Consider the following 18,481-nt stretch of genomic DNA (forward strand, 5'->3'; position numbering starts at 1 on the left):
ATATAGAAAAGTCGTTTTAGCCACACAGGAAATAACGGACTCAAACCGGATATGACGGCAGAGGGCGGGACGTTTTTAAATTCGTGCGGCTCGACTGTCACCCCACAATGTTTTTTTTTTTTTTTTATGTTTACGAATGAACTCACGAAGAGCACATTTTGATTTAAGAAGCTAACTTTATATGTTGAATTTCTCTGTGTTTCACTGTGCACGTCCTATTGAATTTCTCTGTGTTTCACTGTGCACGTCCTATTGAATTTCTCTGTGTTTCACTGTGCACGTCCTATTGAATTTCTCTGTGTTTCACTGTGCGCGTCCAGCGATGCTCCACATCTGACTCAACTGAGAGGAGAAGACCATGGCTGCGTCACCGGTGCAATGTGACGGGGAACAAACATCTCCAAAGTTTTCTTTGACGTGGTGCCTGGCTCACCTATCACCTGGACCAGCGGATGAACATCAGGAGGAGGACTCCGGCGCAGAAGGGAGACAAGAGGTACACAGCAAAAGTGTTGGGTTTTCAGTGTTAGGGTTTAGTGTTAAAATATAGAGTTATTTAAACTCAGGATTAGTGTTAATCAACTCCAAGAGAGTTATTGTAAAAAAAATAGTTAATTGTGTCAACCTACACTTTATAACAGTGGAGCTATTGAATAATGTTTCCATAAAATATCTTTAACAATTCATAAATATTATTCAAAATACATTTTATTCAAAGTTGCAGCTGTAGTACAACAAGGAGGAGCCCCTTGATATATGGTATTCATTTTGTCAGCCTACACTTTATAACAGTGGAGCTATTGAATGTTTACATAAAATATCTTTAAAAAATCATTAAAATTATTCCAAATACATTTTATTCAAAATTACAACTGTAGTACAACAAGGAGGAGCCCCTTGATGTATGGTATTCATTTTGGCAGCCTACTCTTTATTACCATGGAGCTATTGAATGTTTCAATAAAATATCTTTAACAAATCATAATAATTATTCAAACTACATTTTCTTCAAAGTTACAGCTGTAGTACAACAAGGAGGAGCCCCTTGATATATGGTATTAATTTTGTCAGACTCCACTTTATTACAGTGGAGCTATTGAATATTTTTTGAGTATGTATTTTCCGGATTGCACTTTGTAGATGGTCCCTGTGCTCACGTCTCCCAGCTGGCGGCACATTGAGACCAATGTTATTCGTCCAGCTCGGAGACCGACCCGTTTTGGAAAAATTAAGGTTGTAGCTTGTTGTCGACATCACTACGGTCACAGAGAGATCTCGTTAGTCTTTTAACTCCATTTTGCAAAAGAGCTATTGAGCCGGGAAGTTCGAATCTGTGAATCTCTTTCCAACTTAACCGAACTAACCCAGTTGACCTCGGAGTCCCGATGGAGCTTCAAACGATCTCACTTCTGACACCAAGTTGTGGTGGAAGATTTCTATGTTTGTTCAGGAGGAGAGTTTATGGTTCCAGCAGCTCTGCAAGGCCATGAGGAGCCTTGTGCAATTGCCTATGAAGAGAAGGCAAACCATTTGCCAGGTTAGTGTTTGACTATTATTATGACCATACACTGTGATATGTTATTGATAAAATGTGATATTTAGCCTTATACCTAGCCTTTTGCCACTTCATGAGTAGAAACCTAAGGTTTGTGGTAGTCCTTCCAACAGTGAGCTTCTGGTTGGATTTATTACGCTGTGTGTCAAGCTGATATTGCTGCATCACTATGTTAAACCATTTATGTTAACCTGATATGCTGTATCTGTACAGGGGAAAAGTTGAACATTGGGTTCACAACCAGGGCTAAACTCACCAGATATCTTGATGAGGGTGACATCACACCACGGCAGGTGGAGTCATTCCATGAAGCTGTGTTAAGTTTCTTAACAAGTGCTGTGGGCTATGCACTTAGGAAGCTGCCACTGGAAGAGCCACTGATCAAACACTCACAATTTGTAGATGTGCGGCAGAGGGCTAAAAGTGGCATTGAAGATGTCCTTTACTTTGTTGAAAGGTTAGTTTTTTTCTTTAATTATTGTCTACCATCTTAGCTAAAATGCTTATGATAAGGTAAGTTCACTCCTAAACTGCACATGAGTTATTCTTATATGGCTTTTCCTCAACGATGTGTATGAACTGCTGCTGGTTGATGCCAATATACCTATAACTAAACAACCTGTAACTCTTTCATAAATAGGTTCCCCCATCTCTTCCCATACCATGGGCCAGAGGAGCATAACCACCTGGGTGAGGAGTTTTTAAATTATCAGACGATGCCAACAACCTCCCTTCAGGACTAAACAGATATGGACAACTTCTGGGCTGGAATGGCAACAAGGAAACATAAGGTATACATTTCTTTTGGCAGGTGTGGCTTGACTACATCTGTTGCTTTTATTGATGCATGCATATATTGTGTCATACATGATGCAAACTATGCATGTTGTATCTGAAGTGTGTTACAATATACTTACAGTATTAATGAAAACAAAATATGGTATGTTTTTCCATTTTGTTCTTGGTTCATTTTCAATAGGTGACAGGAGCCAAAGAATTTCAGAGGCTTGCTGCCGTTGCCAAGCTGGTCCTGGTGTTGCCTCATTCAAATGCAGATGCTGAGAGGGTGTTTTCATTTGTGGGACTAAATAAAACAAAGACCAGAAATAGCCTGGCATTGGATGGCACCCTGTCCTCCATCATGGCCATAAAGATGGCCGACCTGGAGCCCTGCTTCAGATGGGAGCCCCCCTCAGCGGTCATCAAGGCCTCCAAGAAGGCCACAGACCAGTACAACCTTGCCCACAAATCGTAAAAAATTCTGATACCTCATTTTTTGTTATTTTATTTATGTGTTGAACCATTGTTTTGGTTAAAAAGGCTACTGTTTAAGCACTTTATTTGTTGCACTTTTTTGTTTCATAATGAAAAATATTTCTCCCTAACTAATCCTGTGTCATTTTTTGCTTTTTTGCTCTTAAGAATACAATTATTAACAATATAGGTTAGGTTTCAGTTAAGAATTAGTTGAATACCATTGTAATCAAAATGTCAATCAACCTACCTTGGTCAAATCTTAAACACAGGTCTATTAATTAGGCTATATTGTGGTACATAGACAGTCATTGAGGCACAACAATAGTTTTCTGGTTGAATGTTCAGCTCAAGCCTAGAAGGCCCTGCAAGTCATGAGCAGATGAACATGAATCAGAATAAGTTCAGGTATTGCACATCTTTAGCATACCACCCAAAAATCCACTAGAATGCATGAAATAACATCTACTTAAACCAACATTTGCTGGAGGCGGACCATCATGTCTTAGCTAGCTAGAATAGAATATGTTAACAGCTAACTAATAATGGACATATTTCTCTTTGTAATCAGAGAATCAAAACTATCATACTGGATTAGGATTCAGGGTGGACTAAATGCCTCAATGGATATTTCAACAAACCAAAGTATATCTACAGATCAGAAAAGACAGAGAGGAATTTTAACATACTTGATTCCAGATTACCTCAAGAAAAGATGTTTAATTATCTAAATATGTTACAGATGGATCAAAACACTCAGATAGCTGACATGTAGTTGGTGTATACATTCCGGTATTCAACAAAGGAATTGCAAAAATAATCTCAAACAGGTTATCCGTGTACACAGCAGAACTGACAGCAATACTCTTCAGTGGGTCGAGGGGGTTAAACCAATTAAATGAGTAATATGTTCTGATTCTGCAGCTGCAATACAAAGAATACAGTCAGTTTGAGAGGATCTTTCAGCGGAAGTGCATGTAATTATTGGATTTACAACAATTAGGAATAGATGGATATTTCAGTTGGGGAGTGGCTGATGTTGTAGGGGGAAATTAGGTATTAGTAATTAAACAAAAATGATAATGATATTTTAGAAATGTGTTTAGGGAGGTCCGAAGCACAATACAGCACAGAATAATGACATCTTGGCAGGAAATTTGGAATAATGCCACTGAGGGTAGAAACATTCAGACGTCAGTCAGAGTGAGATGTGATAGAGATAAACGTGGAAAAGAAGAAGTTTATTTTTTTTAGATTAAGGCAGGACATAACTCAGTGACACATACATGATAAAGACAGTGTTGGATAAATGTGACATATGTAATTGTAAAGAAACTATTGAACATGTACTGTTCAGGTGGGGGGACTGGCAGGGTGATATGGGAACGGAGTGGAGCACCAAAGGACTATTACACATAGGTGACAAACAAGTCAGGTTAAAAGGGATTTATTGACATTTTTGGATGAAGTGTGTTTAAAATATTATGCAGTCAGATCATTTTTATTTAATAAGCCTTGGTGTTACACACTCCGGTACAGTCGGTTGCGGAAGGCACCTTAAAGGTTGGTTTGTAGTCTTCCATTACATTAAAGAAGAAGAAAGACGGATTAATCTCGGGATTGTTTCGCACCAAGAGGAAAGTGGAAGTTTCCGCGCAGACCGTGAACGCAGCAGCAACATCCACCGGAGCCGAGACATCAGAAAGCCGTCCGTCATCTTATTAGAATCCAGACGAAATTAAAAGGTAAATACATGTTCATTTAACATTTCATCTGGGTTTTGTGTTTACGGTGAAGACATCGTTTTGCCACCACTCGTTACATCCGTCTCGCTGTCTGAGACTCCGCTGTCCTCCCTCACGAGATCATTTGTTGAACGTTAGACGCTAACGTTACCGGCGAGCTCGTATCTGATGCTCATCTCAAGACTTTCTATCGCACCTGAAGTCCTGTGAGAGGTATTTGAAGTGTAAAGATCAACCCGCTCTTAAGAATGACTGCACACCACTGAAGAAGAATGCATTACAGTCAGGGCTCGTGCTCTGGGTAGCTAGCCGGCAGTGCTAATCCACCCATTTCCGCATTCATGATCGTCCGCCCTGTTCACGTTGAAGCTTGTTCCGTTTAATCTCAATGCTGATGTGACTTCTTTAATTAAAGGTATGCTATCAAATATAATTATGGGCTTAATCAAAATCAAGATTATTTTTTCGGAATAACTTCTCTTTTTGATAATCCATCGTATAATGAATCACCAACCAAACTTTAATTGTAATATATATATATATATATATATATATATATATATATATATATATATATATATATATATATTACAAACATTATAATTATTACAAACATTATAATTAAAACGTATATCAAATTGAGAGATTTAATTGCATTAAAGAGTTAGAAGACACTGTTTCTTTGAAGCAACAGAAAACCAAAGGAACCATTTCTGATTGGAGTTTGGTTTAGTGGTCTAATCCTGCAAGAGAGGGTTATTCGAAAAATAAGCAGATTCCTTTCAAGCAAAAGTCTAATTGCGTTGCTATATTTTTCTCTGTTTTCCCTTTTTTTTTAGCAACAATGAATGTCGATCATGAAGTGAAATTGCTGGTGGAGGAGATTCAGCGACTCGGCAGTAAAGGTGAGTCCGTGCTCTGATTCTGTGTTGGAGGAGGATGTGTTTCATCTTGAAGCACTCTGGCATAGCTGAACAGTTTTGAAGCGGTTCATGTCATGAATTCTAATGAACCGTAAACATGCAATCATGTGATGTTGATCATTAAAGTTCAAGCTCACTGCTTCTCATGCAGGCAACACAAACAAACTACAGTACCAGCTCACCAGCCCTCAGCCTTCACTCACTTGTATTAAGTCTCAAAATAACTCTTTAATAATGTTTTCATGCGCTAGGTAAAATATTAAAACTTGCAGCTGGTTCCAGCTTCTCTAATGTCAAGAGGTGCTGGTTTTCTCAGTGATTTTACTTGATTTTATTAAATTCTTATTGTACATTTAAATATCTTTGATTTTTGGACAGTTGGTCGTACACAACTATCAATTTGAAGAGAATGCCTTTTCAACAGTTGTCTGACATTTTGTGGTCTAAACAATTACTCTGATTAATCTATAATAATCAGCATATTATACATCAATAAGCAAAAGCCCATAAACCACCATTACTAAGGTTTGAATAAAAAAACAAATCCAATATTCACACTTGTTTATTCTCTTAAATCACTTAAAAAGAAGGCGTACACTTTGTTTATTTGCTTTTACCTGTTAATGAACTACTTAAATTGGGTGACTGAGGCTTATCTGGCGAAACATTATAGAATAATACATGAACGCTCAGGCCATTATTTATTTTTAGATTATAATCTGTCCCATTTGGCATTAATTTATCAATCTGTCTCTTTATAAAAGGTGCTGATGGTCAAACCAGAGTGAAGTTTGGGGTCCTGTTTAATGACGACCGGTGTGCCAACATCTTCGAGGCGTTGGTGGGCACCCTGAGGGCAGCCAAGAAGAGAAAGGTGATCAATTTTGAGGGCGAGCTGCTGCTGCAGGGCGTCCATGATAATGTTGACATCGTCCTGCTCCAGGAATGAGGCCAAAGTTGGTATCAGACGGTCTTCTGGCGACTTACTGAATCCTCTCAAATACCGAGCTTCTGCCATCTACCGGCTTGTCATTGAGCTTCTGTTTTCAGTTCTCTTCCTTCATGTGCCGGCCTCAGTATTTGAGTTTCAACCGATTAGATCAAACCGTACGGGCACAGCTGGCATGTCTGCATATTATTTCATTTGATTTTACTTTGCCAAACAGTATCACAAAGAGTAATATGAGAATATTTAAGAGCCACATTCATGGTTTCATATGACTAGGAAAATATCTATTTCTCTCCTCAGGCACTGGTGTTATCAACCACGGGTCTGAAATGTGATTTTGATACACTTTTAAGACTATAAAGGCACAAATCAGGAATGTAATCTGTGTAACACATTTTATTTTATTTTTATTTTTGAAGAAGTTACAAACCAAATGGCTCTCTTGATGGAGTCGGGAGGAAGGACACATGGAACAAGACACTTTGACAGACTTCTTCACATTTTTTATTAGAGCACTCTGACCTTGACATATTGTTTGTTTCTTTTCTGAAAGCTGCAAAAAATAATTCCCTTATCAGCCTCAAGTGGCAATGGGAGTTAAGACATCAGTACTTACAAAGCATATCATGTGTTTTCACATTTAATCTAGTTTATTAAGTCTATCAGCAGAGTGTGTTTCCACCAACAGTGTCACCAAAAAGCAGTTGGTTCATTTATTGTTTACATGAGCCATTTCTACTACCTCTTCTGGGCTTTGTAAAAAGACCTTATTAGACCAGTGCTTTTGGAAATACAAGAACAATTCCTTCATAGAAACTACAAAGACAAGTGCATTTCAAGACAGACTTTTCCACCTTTTTGTACTCAATGCAATCTACTAGAGTAGTTTTTATTCCATCTTTTTACATGTGGTCAAAAGTGACTTTTTTTTCTGCTAAACAAACTCTAAAACTTGCCTTTTGTAAGAAACAGTTGATGAGCAAATGGCGAATGTATTTCTTGTGCAATTTTTATTAGTGTATAATAATTACAGGGTGATTGGTGCCAGATGCAAAAGATGAATTTGTGATGTTTCTCAGGACCAAATCAACAGAACCAAAATATGTTTAAATGTCCTGTAGCTGAAATTAGTCTTATTTGTGACACAATATGTGCATTTATAGTTTTATTAGTTATATATTTTTATTTGATTTTAGCATTCTTTGTTCTGGACTGTAGGTCAAATAATGTAATACTTGCAGATCAGGCGCGACCATTTTGCTTGGTTTCGACAAGCATTCCCAGCCTGTATGGAAGCCTAAAGTGGTCAAAAGGAAATAGATACAGACAAAATATGTAATAAGACATGAATTTGTGAATCCTATAGTTTTCTTTAAACTCTCCTCTGGGAATCGTGATTTAGTTTATTTTTTTCAGGTACATTTAATTTAACTCCAGTTGTTTTTATGTTTTTTTTGTTTGTTTTTTTTTACTTCAAAATTAAATTTTTCCAAGTAACTATTACATTTAAAAATTCCACTGTTCAGCAGTGAGGATTTGGCAGGGCGGATACAGCTACGTGATTGGCTGTTCACCCAGTCAGACCAAAGAAACAGCCAATTCCGCATCTGGCTATAAATTACCTGAAAAACCAACAATCTCCACATATTTTGCATGAATGTAACACAAGATACTTGGCAGTCGTTGTGCTGCATAATGCATAATATCAAGATTTATATCACAACAAGTCAGCCCTGTGAGACCACGCCTCGTCTGCAAGTTTTATGAGAAGCATTTCACACTCACTGCTGTTGTATCAACCTAGCATGTTGTTTTTATGCTCAGGTGTTGGCTGTTTTGTTTCAGCTTGACTTGAATTATGTCGTCTTCTTTTTTTCTGAACCCAATAATAGGACATTGTGCTCTTAACAGCATTGGTGGATTAAAAATGTGTTTTAAATCAGGAAAACTGAATGAGCAAAATGTGTATGATGATCATGAATGAAGCTGAAATGTAGCCTTAAAAACTAAATTGTAATCATTTAGAATACAAAATGATATGGGCAAAGTAGAAGACTGAAAGGTTCAGGAAATATTGGAGAAAAGCAAGAGTTGGGAAGAAACATGCTGCTTGCATCACTGTCATTTTGAATTGTCCTGCTGTGTGTTGCTCTGGAGTGGGTTGATCATAAATGCACAAGTTAACACTTACCAAGGGGAGAAAGTTATGATCAGAGCAGTGCCAATACCTCAAGCCATTTCTGTGAACTTGTTGCCTGCCTGCGTGATGTGTTCATGTGCATCATTACTGTCTTTTTGTATCGGCAATAACACATTCCTAAACACATAAAGGTTTCTGTTACTGCGGAATAAACACAGGAATAAAATATTTACACTTGAAGCCTTTAACCTGCTTTGTGGTGTGTTTTTTTTGGGTCCCTTTTCAGCCATGAGTCTTGTAAGATGTATGAATGGTGTTTGGTTCCCTGACATCCTCCAGGAGATTTTTTTTTGCTTCTTCCTTTTGTCTTGTAATACTTTTCTTTCACTCTGGTATTCCAACATTTGGTTAAATAGAAATGCCATTGGTTGTTACACTTTTACATTGATGTATATTACATGTTTAAGTACTGCTCTGCAGCAAAGCTCCTGTTACCTTGCAAGGATTTTTTGGGGGATCACTGCTGGGCTGATGTGTGCTGTCATAACGGTTAAATAAGACAGTGATGCCACCATACCGTTATGTGATACTCGTTCCTTCTCATTCAAGTGCAGTGGGAATATCTTACCCATATATTATAGTAGATAATTGATGTGGTGTATTAATTGGTACTTGTACTTGATTATTTCCATGTAGTACAACTTTACACATTTTCTCCACTACATTATCAATTTCTTTGGGACCTTTTACGTCACTATCGATCTGACAGCTGTTGTGACTGTTCACTAATTCATATTTTACATACAATACCTTTTATCGAATATTAAGCATTGTTAAAGACTTAGAGTAGATAAAGCAGCTTTAATTATCTCCACTTCACAATAGTAAAATGGTACTTACTCAACCATCCAATGATACAATGTTTAATAATAGCACCTTACAGGGGATTTTAAATGCATAATGCCATTTAAAATGGTAACATCATACGTCATCACGGTCTCCTCTTCCACTGCTACGCTGATGATGTCCAGCTCTACATCTCCACAAAATCCATTACCGCTACTACTCACTCCACTCTGACAAACTGCCTCACTGACATTAAATCATGGATGCAAACCAATTTTCTCAAACTCAACTGTGAAAAATCGGATATGATCATCATCGGCCCCAAATCTCTCACCAAACTTCTGCCTCACCATTGACAACTCCACTCTGTCTCCCTCCCCTCACGTCCGCAACCTCGGAGTCATGTTTGACAGCAACCTCTCATTTGAACATCACATCAAACAAATCACCAGAACCTCCTTCTTCCACCTAAAAAACATTGCCCGTCTCCGCCCATCACTTTCCTCATCTGCTGCTGAAACTTTAATCCACGCCTTCATCACCTCCAGAATTGACTATTGCAATAGTATTCTTTATGGCACATCTTCCAAAATCCTAAACAAACTCCAATACATCCAGAACTCTGCTGCTCGCCTGCTCACCCACTCCCGTTCCCGTGATCACATCACCCCTGTTCTCCAGAGCCTTCACTGGCTCCCCGTCCCACAACGGATCCAATACAAAATCCTTCTCCTCACTCACAAAGCCCTCCATAATCAGGCCCCCTCCTACCTCACCGACCTGCTCCACCACCACACTCCATCCCGTCAGCTCCGTTCCTCTGATGCCAATCTCCTGTCCATCCCACATAGGACCAAGCACCGGACGTGGAGGGACAGAGCCTTCTTCATATCTGCCCCCTCCCTCTGGAACTCTCTCCCCAAACTCATCCGAGACTGCACTGATCTTTCCTTATTCAAATCGCAAATCAAAACCCACCTGTTCAGAACTGCTTTTAATGTGTGATTGTTTGTTTTTGTTTTTGTTTTCTTATCAGGGTTCGAGCGACTCAAAGTCCCTATTTATTTGTTTTATTTGTTTTACCTGTATTTTAGCTATTCTTATTTATTTATTTTTAGCTTTTAGGATGTTTTAATTATGTGAAGTGTCTTTGAGTATTATGAAAAGCGCTATATAAATTAAATGCATTATTATTATTATTATTATTATTATTATTATTATTTATTTTCTTCACATGAAACAGTCATTCTCAGTATTGCTCATACAATATTAGTGAAATGTCAATCCAGCAAGTAAAAAGGTAAATGATAATCGAAGACATACACACATATATTCCCAGCCATATATATAGGTTGTATGTCCCTACATGCGCCCTCGATGGACTGGCGGCCTGTCCAGGATGTCCCCTGCCTTCGCCCTATGTCAGCTGGGATAGGCTCCAGCACCCCCGCGACCCTAATGAGGATAAGCGGTATTGAAAATGGATGGATGGATGGATGGATATATATTGTAGACCGGTAATGCATGCAAACATATAAATAGTTATGTATCCTTATGTATCATTATTTCGTCTTATTTATTTTCTTCTACTGGTTGTGATGGGTATAAATTAAATTAAATTATTAAAGATTTGAGTTGTTAAGAATTAAATTGAATGTTGAGGCTATAAAGTCCGAGCTTTCCCACAGGCCTTGAATGCAGCATCAGTCGTTGACAGACAGTTTGGGGGGCGGGGTCCCGTGACGTCAAAGGTGGAAAAAAAACAGCAGAGCAGGAATCAAAACAAGAGACGGACACGCCTTCGTTCTTAAAGGTTATAGCAGCTTATATTTTATAACTGCTGCTGTCATAGCTGCAGTAAACCCCGCCTGTCATCCACGAGGACACCAATAACAACAACAACAACAACACAAAGAAAAAGCATTGCAAAAAAAGCACCACTGCAGAAATGGAGTCCACAGAAATGTCAGACAGCGTTGACAGCAGCCGTTGATAGAAGTCGAGAATAACACTGACGTCCGAATCCTGTGCAATGCCCAACCAGAAGAGCAACAAGGGAAAGAAAAGCAAACGCACTAACAGTAGCGGAGATGAGCAGGAAAATGGAGCCTGTGCGGCCGCGGCAGGAGGCGCGGCCGCGGCGGCCGCTGCGCCCAGACACGAGCGCTCGAGCGGTAAGAGAGGAAGCGGACACAGATGTAGAAGTTTAGTGATGCTGTCTTCCTGCCAAGGGGGGAAAGCTCTGTCTCCTCTGCGCGACTGTGACATGCATGCACTGCGACGTTGCAAATGGCTCTTACCCCCTCCCCCCCCCTCCTCCCCCCGTTACTTCTTTCCAACCTGGAGAGAGCACTGTGCCAAACTTGGATGGCAAAAAAATGGTTTCATGGTTATTTTTGATTGTCGGCACGCACAGGCTGCAATGGTCGATCACGACTTGAGGCCTCGTGTGAATTGACTGGTTTGTTCGTTGTGTACATGTGAACCAGTAGCCATGCATTCTACTCGGCTGCATTGAAACCTGAGTTTGTGTAACACACTGGGCTTGTTTTGGTTTTTAAAATAAGTTTTAAATGTTACTGAAACAGGTGTCGGTTGTAGGAGAGTCTTGTTTTTACACGTTTGAATAGTACCCGAAACGCAAGACGTCTTTTAATTGACACATCGTGCACGTGAGTAACGCCTGTTATCTGGTGTCAGGCCTCAGTTTCCTCTTCCTGGAGTGCACCTGGTCTCCAGTCTGTGGTTGTGGCCTTCTTCCCCTGAGGGTAATACTGACAACTGGCCGCTGGTCTGCGCACTCAGTTCAACTTCCCATCAGACTTCTAGCTGCTCGGCTCCTCTACCAGACCTGGATTTGAACCTCAGAACATAAGCATGTTTCTTGCACTTTAGATATTGGTGGTCTCCCGAGTCCCTTTATCACATTGTTATTACACTTTTAATAGAGACTCATTGTCCCTACATTGCTTAAAGACGTAAATGCACCACAGTTAGAATAAATAAGCTGTTTGAGTGCACCTTCTATTTTTGGTGGTATTTTCTTATTTTGTTTCATTATATTTACCCAAATTAATCGATTAACCACGTAAATAATCATCAGACGAGTCTGTATCTGCAGCCCCAAATAATATGATAACATATTTTTCCAGGACAGTAAAGTCAGTAACGTTTTGAAAACATGTAGATTTTTGTGTCAAAGCAAGAAGTAATTTAAAGCAGGAGCAGCTCAGTGTGGAACTATATCAGTTGTATCCACTTAAAATAAAAGGGGCTAAAATGGACCACTTTGGTGACTTTAGAGGGAGAGAAAAAAAGAGCTGACGGAAAAGGAAGGAGGAAACACACACACACACACACACACACACACACACACACAGTTATCATGAACTATTCTTGTAGAGAATGAGTGCCCACATTTACTTGAGTTACATCCAGACTTCACAGTTGGCAGAGCTTGAAAAGAGTCACATGCTTGGATGGCCTAGTTGAATTTCATAAATTGGTGGTGATGAGGCAGCAGGGACATGGAAATCTAAAATGTATCATGTTGTGTTGCTGTTATAACTTATGATGGGAGACTGCTTCAATGGTTCCGTAGTCTCGGTCAAAACAACAACAAATGTGCTCTAGCTTCTTTGTCCAAAGAAGTTCTTTGTTTTGTTTTATTGTAAATTGATTATCATTGGGTTTTGGGGTAATTGAAGACGTCAGCAGGGACACTTTTTAAATCTTATTTGCTGATGTTTGCTACCAAGCAATTCAATGATTGATAAAAAAAGAAGAAGAAGTAAAAAGCAGATTAATTTGGACTAAAGAAAATTAGCAATTTTAAGAGGTTATTTGTTTTTTTCACCCACAATTTGTACAAATAATTATCTGATTAATCAACAAAAGTAATTGCCATTGAATAGACAATGTGGCATAGAACCAGCAAGATATTACACATGTAAGATGTTGTGATGAGAACACAACTAACCCATCCGGTATTCACTCATCCAGAGGGCCAGTGTGCGACCCCTCTCGGCTGCAGCTTGGCCCGTCCCATCGACCTGGAGAAGGACGACTACCAGCGCGTGCTCTGCAACAGCGAGCTGTGCCCTTACGGCAACTGGATGCACCTGCAGTGTTTCTACGAGTGGGAGAGCTCCATCCTCGTCCAGTTCAACTGTATCGGCCGCGCGCGCTCCTGGAACGAGAAGCAGTGCAGGCAGAACATGTGGACCAAGAAGGGCTACGACCTGGCGTTCAGGTTCTGCTCCTGCCGCTGCGGCCAGGGCCACCTGAAGAAAGACACCGACTGGTATCAGGTGAAACGTCTGCACGACGATCGCAAGAAGAAACCAACAGAGAGGAGCAGGAACGGGTCCAGTGGCGGGGCCGCAGGGCCCGGGGACGGGCTTTTTGACGAGCCCAAGAGAAGCAAGCCACCCGGAGCGGCGGGTATAGGAGGAGGTAAACTACCCCACGGCGCCTCCAGTCAGGACTTACCTCGGAGACAATCAATGGACCGTCAGAACTCTACAGAGAGAGGAGCAGGACCCTTTTCCCTGGGGCCTCCTCAGAAGTCTCCATGTGGCTCCCCGGGGCAGTCTCCCCCAACTGGTTTCCCTTTCTCCCCCACCGCTGTCCTCGGAGCGGCAGCTGGAGGAGCCGGGTTTCGAGGTTCCCGTCAGCTGGGGGAGTTCTTCAAATCAGCCGTCCACATGGACCCGCAGAGGAAACACCTGCTGGTCGGGGGAGCTCTCGTCCGGGGAGGCGGCTGCTCGATGGGCGCCTCCGGGGGCGGAGCTCAGCTCGACCCCGGGTCTGTGATTCCCCTGCCGTTGTCCTTCAACCTCCCGCTCCACCACCGGCTCACCTCGGGCAGCGTGGGGGACGGCGCGCACTCTCACCCGGTGCAGTTCCTGAGGAGGCTGGACCTCTCGGAGCTGCTCACCCACGTCCCTCGACATAAGCTCAACACCTACCACGTCCGCATGGAGGACGATGCCCAGGCTGGTCAGGGAGAAGAGCTGCGCAGGTACACCGCAACACATGTTTCCCTTCTGCCTTCAAATGTGAGTTAACTGAGCTCATGTTGAGTATTTACTTCAACGATGTCTCATGAGTTAAGTTCACTGGACATGAATAAACACGTTTGACCGATGAGAGATAATAAGTTGAGTCAATAACTGTTTAGTCAAACTGACTTAGTTACAATCAGACTTGCTTTACGTTTCTCAGGTTATAAGTCGGATATGAAGGATAATACCTGTTATGAAGGATAATACCTGTTATGGCTGCTGCTTCTGGAGTGTCTGTTGCACTAAAGTGTGAGTGGGGAAAAGTCTGAAATTGAAACCAGCCTTCATCGTGGTTCAAATAGTTTTCATTATTATGAAAAGAAACAACTATGACTGAACTCAACATGGAATAAAGACACACAGCGTCTTCCCCTCATAAATATTTTCTTCAAACTAAACAATAGTGGACTCTGTAGAGTTTTTAACACTCAAACAGTGCATGCTGAGAGGTCTGCTAAAACGCTGATGACAATTTTCCACAACACAAGTTGTCATATATATGATAATAGCTTCTTTAATTAGGACTGCTTGAAACACAAACAAGTATTAAAGAATACTTAATTGTATTCTGCTGTTAATCATCTTAATCACCTCTCATGGTGTAAAGACATAATAACACTTTATTAGTTATTAGTCTTAGTTTAGACTCTAACCCGGGATTGATTCTTGTGTTTATAAAGACAACTGTGATAAAAGCACAGAATGTCACGTAAATCTGCCAGCGGACCCTCATGTTGTTGTTGTTTCCTCTCGTGTTGTCCTGCAGGTTCATCCTGTCGGCGCTGAGCGCGAGCCAGAGAAACATGGTGAACTGTGCGCTGTGCCACCGAGCGCTGCCTGTGTTCGAACAGTTTCCTTTGGTGGACGGGACCCTGTTTCTCAGCCCTTCACGCCACGACGAGATTGAGTACGACGTCCCCTGCCACCTTCAAGGTCAGACCCGGTTTCAAGAGCACAAGCGGGAGATTACACATACTTAAAGCTACAGATAATAAGAATGACTTTTTTTTGGTCATATATTGCTCAAACTCTCAATTTTATAATCTGTGCAAAAAGAAAAAAGCCGGTTCCTGTGCTTCCGTTTACTGCTCCTCTAACTGCATTTGTAAGAGTCCACTCCACCAGAAAGAAAACAACCAATAAGAGCAGAAGACTTAAAGACGTGTACCGACGTCCATGGTGCCCTTGTGATCCTCTGACTTCCTCTTGCGCAACCATGAGGATGACATCAGTTTTTTTTCTTCTCGTATGGATGATGACCCACCATCGGTTCAACATTAAAATGTGTCTTAGTTTTATGACCAAATATCGGCACATATTAATATTTCCATCAGCCTCATCTCTACTTTGGGTTTGAGCTAATCAGCAAATATAAAATGCTAAACTAAGTAGATGAACACAGTTAATATTAGCATGTTAGCATTGTCATTGTGAGCGCGTTGGGACGCTGACGTTTGCATTGTAAATCCTCACCTGACCATTTGTGAATTATATAAAACATGTTAAAATAATCTACGCTATGCATGCTTTGTATTGTAGGTCGAGAAACCCACATTTATCAAGTATTGTTATTAAGTTCTGGATCGGCTGACAAAACATTTAATGTCTACATGAATTGCAACATGTCGTTTTGCTCAATTGTATATTCACATTCTATTTCAAATGCTTTTCTTAATAGATAAATTACAACTGGTTAATCCATCAATAAGCTCAGTCAATATTGTGAATATAGACATGGAAGATTTTCTTGCTGGCAGTCCCACATGAATGGGAATTAGCAGGGCGGCATAAGCTTTGATATATATGGTGCTAATATGCATCAGTGTGAAAGGATTATTTATTCAGTTTTTCATGCTTTTGTGTGTGGCAGAATATAAATGTTGGCGAAAGAGAACTGAACCAAGTTGTACAGTTAAACAGTGAGGTGTGATTCAAACCTCTTTGTTTATGGCCAAGACGCACAGGAGCTTCATTTTGTCTTTTTTTAGTGAGGGGACGTATTTTTACATGTTCACCAAACAAAATCGTGACTCTCTGTGTGAGCGGCTCTGAATGCATTGCATGTATTTACCATAGTATTTGCTCCATAGCTTCAAATAGGGTCAAAGCTGTTGTTAGGTAGCACAGAATAAACAAGTAACACGCTGAACGTGAATGTCTTGTTTGGCATTCACACATAAATTGTACAGAGCTGGGAAGGTTTCATTGTGGTACTTGCCAGGCGGACCTTTTAGGATGTGATCACTCCACTAGCTTAGTCTCTGGTCTATATAGCCGTGGGAGCAATCAGGAGTTTGTTATTTTTTTCTATTTTCCTGGCTGATCATACGATTACCTGTCTTGTTATTCTTTAAAGTGTACTTGTGTATTCCTAACAGGCAGGTTAATGCACCTTTACGCCATCTGTGTGGACTGTCTAGAAGGCGTCCACAAGATTGTCTGCATCAAGTGCAAGTCACGCTGGGACGGGAGCTGGCACCAACTGGGCACAATGTACACCTACGATATACTGGCCGCTTCCCCGTGTTGCCAGGTACAAACGGATTTCTCTGACTACGATCACACGTGTCCTAGGGTGAATGGCCAGTGAAACGGTGGTTCTCTCCAATGCTCTCTTCATCCGGTTGCTCACCGGAATTGAAGTTCTCTGTTGGCGGTCAGTCGGTCCACAGTTTTTGCCCTAGGAAGCTGAAATGTGGCATGTAGGTCAACCGTTATGACCTCCTATTGGTAATTTGCACATGTATAATGAAAATAGAATAATGAATTACCATGTGAAATTTGAGGCGTCACCTGTAGTGGCAACAAAAAAAAAAAAGTCTTTCAGCTCGTTGTTTTTGGTTTTCTGGCCTGCAACTTCTCTGTTACGGTTCAGTCTCTCATCAACACACAGCAGGAAGCTGTTTTCAGAAAGAACTGTACACTACGTGTCTGGCACCAAACAGCAGACAAACTCAATATGAGCAGAGTGGAGCATTGAGAGACCACCAAAGGAGCCAGAAGAGTGAATATTGGACCAGAAACGACTTCCCGAGTGCTGCTGTTGATCTTTCGCTAAAATAGTTGTTGAGGTTTCTCAAATGTTACTATCCAGTACATTAGATACCAATTGTACTTTGTACAAAAGAATCGTGAGTTATAGATCCGAGTGAAACCGAAGAGTCGGATACAATTCTGACTTGCTTTTAGTTTTGGCTCGAGTGCATCTAAAGTTGATAAATGCTCCAGGCTGAACTTAGGAACAGCTGGCGCAACTCGTGTCCAGGGTTCATTGCTGGTTCACCAGTGTTGATGAGCACTGTGAGCTGCAGTCGAGAGCTCAGAACAGACGAGTGAGTGGAGCTTTAAGCTGAACTTCCACGGCCAAGTCTTGCACAGCCTTAATTCCACGTCCTCTGAAGTGACCTGCGTCCTCCCTGTGTGTCCTCAGGCTCGTCTCAACTGTAAGCACTGCGGGAAGCCGGTGGTGGACGTTCGAGTGGGGATGCAGTATTTCTCCGAGTACAGCAACGTCCAGCAGTGCCCTCACTGCGGCAACCTGGACTATCACTTTGTGAAACCTTTTTCCTCCTACAAAGTACTCGAGGCTTATTGACAAATGTGGTCCATGCGGGCTAGTTGAGCTGCGTTTTGTTCTCAAACACAATCTAGGAAAGATTTTATTTTTTGGGGCCTTAAGGTGATTTAATGTTTTTAAGTTCGCTCTCTTTTTGGTTTCTTTTTTTATGTATAGAAAAAAAAAGTATGACTCTAGTTTTCAACAAAAAAATAAAAAAATGAAAAAAAGTTCCAAGACAGTATATATATATATATATATATATATATCAGCAGTTAGAGGAGGGTGTTGATAAAGTGTGGAACTGGCACATCAGTCACGCAAACACACTTATCTGCGAGAAATGAATGTACCTGTATGCCAAAATTTGCTTTTATTTAACTTCTTTTTTTTTTTATTACCAAAAACATAAAAGATGAATCTCAAATAAAGCAGAGAAAGAAATGC

The 18,481-nt window shown here is 40.7% G+C and overlaps 2 protein-coding genes and 1 long non-coding RNA gene across 3 annotated transcripts; all 3 read left to right on the top strand.

Moving 5' to 3' along the window:
- Positions 1–50: 50 nt before the first annotated feature.
- LOC117727105 lies at positions 51–2,943 on the top strand. The gene is made up of 4 exons (XR_004609015.1): positions 51–1,537; positions 1,769–2,012; positions 2,196–2,346; positions 2,535–2,943. It is a non-coding gene; the product is annotated as an uncharacterized LOC117727105 (long non-coding RNA).
- A 1,477-nt stretch (positions 2,944–4,420) lies between these two features.
- LOC117727582 (costars family protein ABRACL) lies at positions 4,421–8,814 on the top strand. The gene is made up of 3 exons (XM_034527964.1): positions 4,421–4,554; positions 5,394–5,459; positions 6,242–8,814. The coding sequence occupies exons 2-3, from the start codon at positions 5,399–5,401 to the stop codon at positions 6,424–6,426; spliced, it is 246 nt and encodes an 81-aa protein (XP_034383855.1). The 5' UTR covers positions 4,421–4,554; positions 5,394–5,398; the 3' UTR covers positions 6,427–8,814.
- Positions 8,815–11,136: 2,322 nt separating this feature from the next.
- Positions 11,137–18,480, top strand: heca (hdc homolog, cell cycle regulator). Its single transcript, XM_034527606.1, has 5 exons — positions 11,137–11,586; positions 13,415–14,435; positions 15,245–15,411; positions 16,857–17,011; positions 17,909–18,480. The coding sequence occupies exons 1-5, from the start codon at positions 11,445–11,447 to the stop codon at positions 18,071–18,073; spliced, it is 1,650 nt and encodes a 549-aa protein (XP_034383497.1). The 5' UTR covers positions 11,137–11,444; the 3' UTR covers positions 18,074–18,480.
- Position 18,481: the final 1 nt, after the last annotated feature.

Source organism: Cyclopterus lumpus, chromosome 24 (assembly GCF_009769545.1).
Source record: "Cyclopterus lumpus isolate fCycLum1 chromosome 24, fCycLum1.pri, whole genome shotgun sequence".
Classification (NCBI taxonomy): Eukaryota; Metazoa; Chordata; class Actinopteri; order Perciformes; family Cyclopteridae; genus Cyclopterus; species Cyclopterus lumpus.